The sequence below is a fragment of the Rhineura floridana genome, chromosome 2 (assembly GCF_030035675.1).
Source record: "Rhineura floridana isolate rRhiFlo1 chromosome 2, rRhiFlo1.hap2, whole genome shotgun sequence".
NCBI lineage: Eukaryota > Metazoa > Chordata > Lepidosauria > Squamata > Rhineuridae > Rhineura > Rhineura floridana.
Window position 1 is genome coordinate 224,027,743 of NC_084481.1, and position 12,166 is coordinate 224,039,908.

Consider the following 12,166-nt stretch of genomic DNA (forward strand, 5'->3'; position numbering starts at 1 on the left):
TGTGACTCTTACTTTTGTAGGCTACCTTTCAACCACACCAAAGTCAGAAGGCAGCATACACACACACACACTTCCATCCTCCAGCCAGGTAAGCAAAAGGCATTATCGCAGTTCAAGGACACATTCTAACTGGGCAAAAGAGCATAAGGGTGTGGAGTGAGAGTGTGGCCTAGAAAAAGTCCTGAGGGCCAGAGAGAGAGGTCTGAGGGCCACCTTAGCCCTCAAGCCTGAGGTTCCCCACCACTTGTGTAGACCTAGGATTGTGTAACCCATACGTGACTAGAGGTCTGTATTCAAAATATTTACATTCTATTCCACACTTGGGATGGGATCCACTGGCTGGTGCTGCTTTGAAAGCATTCCGTCGACCTAACAGGCAGTATCGATTCACATTCGTTCTTTGTCCGCTATCCACTGCTCTTATAGGCCCATTTTTTTTCCTCCCCCAAAATATTGATATTAATATCAATTCTTTCAAAATATTGTTATTTTGAAAGGCAAATAAAAAATCAGCATTTTTGAAAGAAAATATCAATATTTTAACAGAAAATATTGATGAAACCACCTCTTCCATTGTGACTGAGACTGAGTTTTCACGTTAGCAGAGACTGGCTGTTTTTCTTTTGGAAAGGAAATGAACCAAGCAGCTTTCAGTGCCCCCTACCTCCCCCTCCTCTTCGGCAAGCCCTGAGTCCTTAACATGGGAGGACTTGGCTTGCTTCCTTCTGCTCAGAGTTTGGATTATTTGAGTGAGGGGGTGACGGGGAGGGGAGGAGAGAGAGAGACCTACACCGCTGTGCTGTACTGTGAGTAAAATCAATACAAGAACAATATATTTGAAGGAATATTCAAGAGGAAGAAAATCCAGTGTCGGTGGAAATTTGGTGAAGTTTGGAGAAAACGGGATCACTCCGCAAAGATGGAGAATACGCGGGGCACTGAAAAATCTGGTGCTGAATCCAAATTCAGCAGAATGCTTGCCCATCCCTATTCCACACATACCCCTCTGATAAGAGAGACATATATTCCAAAAAATATTTCATTTTGAAAGAGCTCATCAAGCGGTACATCAGCATCTGATAAGAAATCCAGAGAAAAAGTAGCAACAGAATATGTACAATTCTCCTCCGCACATGGCAGGGCATTACAGACATCCAGCTTACGAAGTGGCTACACACACGCTATAGTAAACTACCACTTGATAAATGGTATTCACCTACCCATCCTCTTATATGAAGGGGAAAGGCTCTGAGAATGCAAAGAGATTCCCCATTGCAACATACTCACAGCTGAGACCAGCTAGCTTTCCCATGATGCACGTACAATGTGCATCAGAGCTCATGGGCATTTGTGGACTTTGTCCCTTCAATAAGAAATTCAAGGTAAATGTATGTATCTCTCTTTCACTCACTCACATTCTCAAACACACAATATGTTATTCCCTTGAAACTGATAACCTTTTGCCATAAAGGTTATCTCAACCGCCTTTCAAGCACTTTCTTCTATGACAGGAATGGCTGTAGCATTTATACAGAATAATAAAGTAGACCAGGACATGCTTCTTCTTTAACCAGTTACTGTACTGATATTTTCTCTGTGAATGCTTGCTATTTTATTTATTTATTATATTTATATCCCACCTTTCCTCGAAGAACCTCAAGGTGGTGTACATGATTTCCACCCTCTCCATTTTTTTCCTCACAACAACCCTGTGGGGTAGGTTAGGCTGAGAGATTATGATTGGTGCAAGGTTTACGATTGGTGCAAGGTCACCCAGCAAGTTTCATGACTGAGTGGGAATCAGAACCCTGGTATCCCAGCTCCTAGTCCAACACTCTAACCATTACACCACACTGGCGCTGTTCCATGCCCTTAAGGATATTCCCCACCCAAACACCATGAGATCCACTTACTATGACCTTGGCCTGCTCCTCAATGAGATCCCTACACATTCACATCTTTTATTTGTTTTTCAGGGGGTATTCTTACCCTTCTTTACACCAGTCAACTATCATTGCTGCTCAGCCAGGTCAGGAAAGCAGCCAACTGATTGCTTCAGCAGATTATACATTACAGTAGGAGCAAATAAATAACTTTCTAAGGTCACTGATTTGACCTCTTCAGTATTAAAGGACTATCTACAGCTTTCATTACTGACAATACATTTATTCCTTCCTCCATCTTAGCCTGTTGAACATTAGGATTTTTGAGCCAAGTTATTTGATAGCACTGGGAACTGTTATACCTGCTCTATTGAGAATGTTGTGTGTTGTGTTATATGCAGTTTCAGCTTCATTTGCATTTCATCTGAATTCATCAGGTTTGAGACTGATCAAGTCTGTTCTTAAATTACCCAAGTCTTAGGGCAGAAATATACGTGATGTTTAGTTCTGCTATTCTTTTTACAGGCTTCGTTCATTTTACAATATGCAGCCCCTGAGGTTTCCGTTTGGTGGGAGAGGCTGGTGCAGGAAGAATGGTTTTTAATATGTTTTAAACCTTTTCTTCTTCTTTTTAAAGATGTTTTTAAAGCTTTTTAAAAAATGTTTTTAAATGTTTTGTTTTCATATATTTTAAAGTCTGTATGTATGATGTTTTAAGTGTTTTTAGTGCTTTTGTTTGCCACCCTGGGCTCCTATTGGGAGGAAGGGCAGGCTATAAAGCAAATCAATCAATCAATATTTGGTTGGGTTTGACGGACAAATACAAATATACAACTGGGGCAAATAACCAGCTTTTAAAAAAAAATGTTTATTTACATTGCAGACTGACATCCAAAAGGCCAAAAGCAGATTATGTGGTTGAACATGGGCTTGTAGAGAAGTTCTGGAGCAGACGGGGCAGGGGGAGCACAAGGCAAGCTTGTTCCAGTGATGCAGGTATTCTGGCAAAAGTTGAACTGGAAAATTTTCCTGTGCATAGGGTATAATTTCCTATGCATACAGATAATATGCATAGGAAAATTTTCAGCTTGTATTTGAAGGTTTTCTGATGCTCTAGAGCAGCCTTTCCCAACCAGTGTGCCTCCAGATGTTGTTGGACCACAATTCCCATCAGCCTCAGCCAGCATTGCCAATGGTCAGGAAAGATGGGAGTTGTGGTCCAACAACATCTGGAGGCACACTGGTTGGGAAAGGCTGCTCTAGAGAGTGACATAATTAAGCACTTTTATTTTACTTTTACAGTATATAGTAAACAAAGCTTAAAAGATTTAAATTGCCAAGCTTACCTAATATTGTATTTTGCAACTAGCAACTGTGCATTGCTATGATGAACTTATGAAACAAACAAAATTCCTCAGGGAAAAGGTGCTAGAAATTTTTCCAGCATTTTATTTGTCCATGGAAGATTTCCCAACCCATATCACAGGTCTGTTCAGCAGCTTCTCCTAAGGACGTGTTGCTCTTACCGAGAAGCTGCCTCACATGTTAGGACTTTATAGGGTATGGTGTACCCTGACTGGCTTGTGGGATAAGCGGACAAAATTTGCTGCACAAAAATTGTAGTGTTCCAAGACTTTACATCAGATTTAGTGCATGGCCCATAATTTTGTCTCCTCCCTACATGGCTTAGTTTTTTGGACAACACAGCTAAAGATACTTGTACTGTCAATGCCACTAATAATAATATGGAGACCTCACTAGCAGATCCAGCAGATCTAAGGAGGTCAAAGTCATAAAGAGAGGTCATCTAGGGCAAAATATAAACCAAGTAAAACATGCACAGGGTACCTCATCACTCTGTGCATTGATCTGTCACGCTGTCTTCAAAGCAGTTAACCCCAGCAAAATTCTATCTGTGTCTCCTTGTACCACCTCCTGCCAAGGGCAAGATTCGTGGCTCTTTAGCACAGATTCATAAATCTTCATCCACAACTGGAAGTGCAGTGATGAGTCGTCTCCGCATTGAATACAGTCTTGGAGGACTACAAGTTTGACATTTCAGTCAACGCAATGATAACTGCTTAAATAACAGTTCTTTAATGGGTTTCATTTTCACTTGAATCCAATGAAAACTCCATTTGATCGCCAAGTTTTCATTTGGAATCATGCTTCTGTAATAAGCCAAGATTAATACGATTGCCTTTTATATGGTTATTATAATAAAACGTTTCTAGGTTAAATGAAACCAAGGGAGAAATGGGCAAGGGAGCAATTCTTTTTGCTAGCTCCTAGTGACTGCTCATCCAAATAATTGACTGGTATGAGCTCAGGAGATGCGGACAAAGGATGCAATCCATCTGCTGAGCCGGAGGTCTTTCCCCTCGCCCCCTCACCACTTATAGGTCAAGTTTTCCTACCTCCATCTCCTTGATCATGCCCCTGAATGCACCTCTCCTATATGATGATAGAGTACCCCATCAAAATGACAGATTAATTTCAAAGGCTGGGGCAAACAGAAGGGGAGAAAAAGAAGCCAGTCTTGGATATACATATACAGCTCAACATTCAAGTGGACGTCAAGAGGGTAGGAGAGGACAAAGTGTCTTGGTATGTTAGATGGCAGCAAGGCCCTTACACCTCTGCACTTCAAACTATGCCACAGGAAGAACTGAAGGAATCAATCCAGTATGCTCCATGTGCTCAGGGGTAGCCAGCATGTGAATCTGTTCCACATGAAGGCCTATAAAGAGAAAATGCTTGGTATAAAACAACTTTTGTTGACACAGCAACACTATGTTCAAACATGCCCAAGTTTGCCAAAAGTGGATGCAACCCTGCCACGTTAATGAGTGACATAATCAGTTATGATGTTCAGTAAAAGATCCCTGCCAAAACATTAAAAAAAAAACAGCTGTGTCCTTAAGAAGGTACATTGCTGATGTTTATTATGTGTGAAGTACTTGGTCTTGAAACTCAAATCCAGCTTTTCGAAAGAGAATAGTAAGGATAAAGAACGGCATTGTGTATATAATTATAATTAATTATTAACACAAATTTTTACTTCACGTCCCAGCAACACTCTCATAAGTGGCTTGTAAAGCCTAAGACCCAGTTCAAAAAACATAAAATACCTTCAGTGCAACAATTAAAAGTAAATCCAAACACATAACAAAAAGTCATAAAACCACTCTTATGTTCTTATGTTCACTCTGAATTCAGTTTCCTACTTTAGGGATAGTTTTTTTTCATGAGGGAGAATGTTCTCATAAGCAAGGTAGCTTTTGCTACTTTCCTAGAAGGTGACACTGAAGTAGCCGGAGGGGTCAGTCTAGGAAGCAAATCCCAGAGCTTGGATGTCATTACCAAGATGGAACTAGCCCCTCTTGCCAACAGATGATGATTACATTGTCTTATTATTGATATTTGTAAGTCACTCTGGGAACAATTTTCAGCTGAACAGCAGGATAAAAATGAACCTCTACACCACACTGGCTCCACAGATGAACTTCTGATAATGGCAGCACATTCAGCAGAACCTCCTTGGATGATCCTGAAGTACAGGGTCAAGACATAAGGGGAAAAGTAACCAGGGCCCAGAGCTTGGAAAACGTACTTTTTTTAACTACAACTCCCATCAGCCACAGCCAGCATGGCCTCTGGATTGGGCTCATGGGAGTTGTAGTTCAAAAAAGTAACTTTTCCAAGCTCTGCCAGGGCCCAGATCACAACAACTTTAAAAGGTCAAAAACAATCATTTGATTTGTGCTCAAATGTAGCTCCATAAGAATAGGAGTAATATTAGACCCATAAGACCAGACCTAACTAGAAGCCACTTTCTGGCCCAGTGCAGTTTCCTAACAGTCTTCAAAGGCTTTCTCACTACAGCAATCTAACACAGAGGTTAACAAAGGAAGAAAGTTGGAAGCAAGATCTTTATCTTAGGAACAAAGGAAGTTACTTTGTAGATAATCTGACCAGTGGTCCATTTAGATCAATATCATCTAAAATGATTAGCAGCAGCTCTCTAGGTTTTCAGACAGGGATGTTTCCCAGTCCTGTCGGAGCTAAGGATTGTACTTGGGCCTTTTTGCATGCAAAGCAGGTGCGCTGCCACTGAGCTGTTGCCTCTATTCTAGGAGAGGTTGCCGCTGGAAAAAGGCACTCCTTTCCAGAGCTGTCACCTGTGTATTAAACAGCAGTGCTAGGTCAAAGAGCACCCCCAAGCTGAGAACTTGCTATTTTAAGGGAACTGAAATCCCATCTACTCCAAACTCCATGGGCCTTTTCATACATTAGGCTGGAAGCATGATAACTTCTACTTTTCCTGTTTCAACAGATGTGTGAAGTCACCTTTTGGTTCTTACAGGTTGCAGAGTTTCCTTTGAAATCGGTCTCAATCAATTACTAGAAACTCCAAAGCACTAGGCATATTTTCATTAGCATGTGCTGCTAACTCAAATGCAAGTTTCTTCATTAAAAAAAAAAAGCCTGCCCCTCGCATTTCACCATTCAAAAGAACATAAGTTTCTAAGTGCAATCAACAGATTATTAGGCAACAAAATCATCTTGTTCATCCATGTTTTGAACAAAATCAAGATAATACAAATAACAATTCATAGCAAAGAACTCAGATATTGGAAACTGCGTATGGAGCAGCTGGGAGAGAGGGCTCCAACTTTATCAAGCCGGCTGCGGCAAGATTTTCACATCTCATTGAAGGCATAATGAAGGCTCAATCACAGATACAATAGTCTATAAAGACTGCCAAATTTATGAGCTGTACATACAAGGTTCGATTTGAAGAGCTTGCTTTGACTGAGATTCATCATCACCCACTTAGAGAGTCCTTTTCAGCATGATACGGTACATGGAATATACATTAAGAGCAGACTGCAAAGGCAATTTGCACATTTCCAGGGGATTTCATTTGGGCACCTGCATGCCTAGTGTCATGGCCCCGTCAGAGGACTCATCAGACGAGGACGACTCGGGAGTAACAGCAGCAGACCCAGAAAGAGAAATGGAGGAAACTCCTGAGAACCCAGCTCCTTCTCCCCCTCAGCTGCAGAGCACCCCAGACACAGCTGAAGCCCTTCAGCCAGACGCAGAAAGTAAACAGGATACTACCCCCTCACCTGCAGAACGTAGACAACAGAAGGTCAGGCAGAAGAGGGGCAGGCCTGTCCACTTAAGGCCAAAACGCTGATGGCTCACACCTGCTGACAAACCTGCTCCTTAAAAGTCAAACCTTGGCTTCAGCTTGTTGCTGACTACAACGTCAGGCGTGACCACTGTGTGTCTTCCTATCCCCTGAACCTTGACTTGGACTGATCTCTCGGCAAACTAGACCCGGACCTTCACTGACGTCTCTTCTAAATTTCTGGCTTGGCACATAAGCTTTGAATGGCCTCAGCCCTTATCTTGCTTCCTCCTTGCTAGCCTGGCAGATTTATAGCCAAGCTGCCGGCTGAGGACTTATGGCCTGGCAATTACCAAGGAATCTCCAGCCCGGCCTGCACCCCCACCGACACTGCTGTCTCAGTGAAGAGCTAACACCTAGGTGTCCACTTACTAAAAATTTTTGACAAGTAGTGCTAAGGAATATAGAAAGTAATACATGCCTCAATAAGAGCAAAGAGGGGAGTGGCGGGGATTAAGAAAACTATTAGAAAGAAGCAAGATTTACCTTGAGGCAAAAGGAAAATAAAAGCAAGCAATTTTTAAGCCAACAATTGAACATGTTACAACAGACGGAAGTACAGCAATGATCTGAACTTTCTTACCATGTTCCTTATAGTAAACATACTCTTTGGGACAAAACTGACCACACAATACCACTACTATTGGCATCACTAATGTGGAGTCACCTGTACACCTAGATTTGATGGACTCCTGAAGGGGGTTAAAGGCAGGTGTAAACAGCTGGTTAAAGCGTGAGATGTAGAATGAACAAGGCACAGGAGTGGCATGGATGGTCAGAGGAACAGAAAAACAGGTACTGGCTCCGAAAATGGAATAAAGAAGCAAGCTTTGCAATCAAATCACACTCTTCATTTATCAAGAAGCATTTTGTATATCTTTTAATATGCTTTCTATATCTTTCAATATGGTTGGTCAAGATACAGACATTGTCCAACATCCTGTTTTCCACAGCAGCCAACCATGGGTGGAATTTAGTGTAGCACTAAGTCGCTTGTTGTGTCAGCACAAGGATTTTTCTCGCACAGCAGAACAATCTTCTCTCCCTGTGCACCCTCTAAATCTGTTCTAGGGGCTCCCCTAACCCTGTGAAACAGATTTGGGGACAGCGTGAGGCATACGGGCAGGAGAGGAGGGAGGAAAGTTCCATTGTACGAGCACAAATTCTTACATTGGCAGGACATAGTAGCTGTGTGCATCCAGGATACCCATAAAAGGGCATTTTGAACAATGACTTCCTTGGTGCCACTGTATTAAAGCTGGGTGGAGGTATAATGCAGAATTCTTCAACCTTGGGTCCCCAGATGTTGGACTCCAACTCCTATCAACTCCAGCTGCCTCAGCTAATGGTTAGGGATGATGGAAGCTGCAGGCCAACAACATCTGGGGACTCAGGGTTGAAGAGGGCTGGGAGAATGAATTGTTAACAATTTCTGAGAGAGGACTGTTAAAAATCTGGGTGAATTTAATGACATATAGATTGCATAATATGAGTAGAAACTGAGCCCAAGCCAATATGAGAGGCTACAAACCTTCCAACTGCAATTATACCAGCATTCATGACTCTTCAGAGTGCAAAGGTATGTATATCAAAGAAACAGCAAAACACAGAAAATGTTAAAGAGAATACAAAGTAAATTTCCGCAGCCTAGAAGTTTAACAATTTGCAGCAGAGGAAGAAAAATGAATGGCTAACATATTAGCATATGCTGTCCATATAATCTTCATTATATGGACAACTTGATTGATTGATTGATATCCTGCCCTTCCTCCCAGCAGGGGCCCAGGGCAGCAAACAAAAGCACTAAAAACACTTTAAAACATCATAAAAACAGACTTTGGAAGACATTAAAACAAAACATCTTTAAAAACATTTTTTTTAAAGGTTTCAAAGCATCTTTTTTTTAAAAAAAAAGGTTAGTGGGTTGTTTTTTTTTAAAAAAAGGTTTAAAAACATATTAAAAAGCAATTCCATCACAGACACAGACTGGGATACGGTCTCATCTTAAAAGGCTTGTTGAAAGAGGAAGATCTTCAATAGGCGCCAAAAAGATAACAGAGATGGTGCCTGTCTAATATTTAAGGGGAGGGAATTCCACAGGGCAGGTGCTGCCACACTAAAGGTCTGTTTCCTATGTTGCGCAGAACGGACCTCCTGATAAGATGGTATCTGCAGGAGGCCCTCACTTGCAGAGTGCAGTGATCGACTAGGTATATAAGGGATAAGACTTATTCTAGTATGTAAGCTAATTACTTCCAACCTTAGTTCAATATAACACCAGCAGTTATTAAAAATGTACCCAGTAGAAAGATAGCCCATGGCATAACCAAATGATTACAAAACTCGTTAAGGTACAACATCATCTAGTTGTGCTATTCTTGATGTGCCATCTAAGAGTTTCTTTCCTCTTGTTTTGAAACTCCCAGCCGCTGAGCTCATGTAGAAATACTAACAAGAGGATTGCCTACCGCAGGTCTCCTCATAGAATACCTAAGACCAATTTGGCACAAAAAGTGAAATCCCACAGTGAACAATCAGAGCCGCTTTGTCCTTCACAACCCCATTCAAACGTCTAACTCAGCTCATACTTACTGTGATCTCTATCCTTAGTCAAGATACATTCTTTTATAGATTCCGTTATCCCAAGACTGGCTGCAGTGGGGAGAGGGCCAAGGAGGGATTCTAGGGCAGGTGGCCTCACAGGAGACTCTTTTTCCTTTAATTGGTCTTTATTGAGAAGTTCACTGTAAAAGTCCTTGTTTAAATGATTTGCAGCTGCTTCCAGTTCTTCGTCTTCTCCCTCCTCTTCTCCAAATATACTCAAGGTATTATCTTCCATGCAGTCTTTAAAGGAAAAGGATCAAATAATTTCATCAAATGCGTTAAAGCAGAAGTGTGCTATATGCCCATAGTAGGCTTGTTTAGACTCCCAAGAAACTCCCACAATCACTATTTCTTTCTGGCATAAGATCGATTACTGGTTCACTACCTGTCCTCGTCCAAAAAAAACACAACACGCAGATCCACAGTGACCTCTACTCAGTGAATGCATTTCAACAGTGTGAACAGGGCTCCAGAGTCCTCTGAACCTGTGGTGGCTGGTGCAGAAGCTGCTCTGTGAGCGGAATCAATCTCATTATTAGTTCTGTATCCTACTGTTTTAAACTGGGGCATATTGGTAACAAAGGAATATTCTCAGAGGGCCAAATGCTAAAATTCTGTTGGCATCATCAGAGGGAAAGGAAGCATCAGCCCGACACGCTTCCATTGCATCAAGCTCCAGCACCAGGTTACAGTCCCCATCCTTCTCTCCAACTAGCAATTGACTTTGCTGAGGCCATCAGAGGAAGGGAAAGCAGCTGCCCCTCTAGTGTGCCATGAGCTGCTGAATTACTACGTGTCATGCAGATGTGGGGGATTTCGGAGAATGGAAAGCAAAGACAGTATAATAATCCACACCTGAAATCTCCATAGGCTCAACAAATGGTTTGGGAAATTGTGAAATGCTGTATGGAGGCTTGGTATAAATCAAGCGCATGGAATATATGCTGAGGAAGCAACACAGGGCAATTTTAATCTGCTGCTACTGGGCTGCAGCTCTGCTCACACAAGAGACTTCCATGCACATGACGGAGCGTCCTTTTCCTCTCCTGGCCAATACCACCAGCCCCCCACATGCCCTCAAAATCAGCTCTGGGGGTTGGGGGGACCCTCTGGAGCAATTTGGGGCATATGGGGGGGAGAGGAAACAGAAGCCACATTGTGCAAGCAGACCTCCACTAGCATGTTGTCGAATACAACCAGCTGTCCACGCTAATTGTATTCTTTTTTATGGCTGTGACCTGTCCTTGATGTTATTACATCTTGTAGGCGGTATCAGAGGGTGACAGTACAGAAAGGCAGTACATAAACTGCATATAAATAATAAATAAAATTGCAGTCTGTTATCTTAAACATTGCAGTCTGACTATCAAAGGTCTGCCTCCTCCTCCTCCTCGCTCACACAGTTTTCCCTCTGCTCACACCGGTGCAGAGTTGGGCTCCAGGCAGAAGAGTGGTTGCAGCCTTCAGAAACCTCACTTCCTATAAGTTGGAAGACCACAACCCCTTGATCAAAAGCTCCCTCGCCCACAGAAGCCACCTTCATCAATGAAATTATTTGAACAATGAAATTCAATCACATATTGAGGTGTGTCTGGAGGTTGGGCCCTAAGGGCAGTTTAGGGATTCTTCTTGTGTACCGCCCACCCCGCTACACGAATGACTCCCTGACCGAGGTGCTCGAGGTCGTCCCGAGCGTGCGGGTTCTCTCCCCTGACCTTTTAGTCTTGGGGGATTTTAACTTGAATGCCGAGGCTGCTCTCATAGGAGCTCCTCGGGATTTCATGGAAACCATGACTTCCTGGGAACTGCACCTTTGTAATTTTGGACCCACCCATGTAGCCGGTCATGCTCTCGACCTTGTGTTTGCCTCGGGAGGGGAAGGAAGTGTTCTGAAAATGGGGGCTGTTTCCCTGCACCCCGTGTCATGGTCAGATCACTATCTGGTGAACATGGACTTCTCACTGCCACATACCCTCCGCAGGGGTAAGGGACCTATTAAGATGGTCCGCCCCAGACGCTTGATGGAGCCAAAAGGATTCCTGAATGCACTGGGAGATGTGGAGCCGTCAGAAAGTCGCCCAGTCGAAACCCTGGTGACGGAGTGGAATAGGGAGATCACCAGAGCAATAGACTGGGTGGCTCCGAAACGTCCTCTCCCACTAAATAGAACTCAGATTGCACCCTGGTACACACCACGCTTATGGGGTCTGAGGCAGGAGGTGAGACGGCTAGAGCGCCGGTGGTGGAAATCTCGTTCTGAAGACGATCGGACACTTGTTAGAGCAGCAATAGCTGCCTATCAAGTGGCAACGAAGGCAACGAAGAGAGAATTCTTTGCTGCCTCATTGCGTCTGCAGAGTGTTGTCCCAGGAGGTTGTTCCAAGTGGTCCGAAGCCTGGTCGGTCCGGTTGCACAGGAACCCTTGGAACATTCTAAAGCCTCCTGTGACAAATTTGCCAAACACTTTGCTGATAAAATC

The 12,166-nt window shown here is 43.0% G+C and overlaps 1 protein-coding gene across 5 annotated transcripts in view; it reads right to left on the reverse strand.

Annotated features, from left to right (window-relative positions):
• BRF1 (BRF1 RNA polymerase III transcription initiation factor subunit) overlaps positions 1-12,166 on the reverse strand; it is a 298,365-nt gene that overhangs the window by 143,753 nt on the left and 142,446 nt on the right. For all 5 annotated transcript variants that reach the window (XR_009760784.1, XM_061612349.1, XM_061612347.1 and 2 more), the window contains one exon: positions 9,676-9,927. Coding sequence is in view for 4 of the 5 variants with exons in the window: in XM_061612349.1 (XP_061468333.1) it covers positions 9,676-9,927 (252 nt within the window). In the remaining variant the exon portion in view is untranslated. The remainder of the gene's footprint in view (positions 1-9,675; positions 9,928-12,166) is intronic.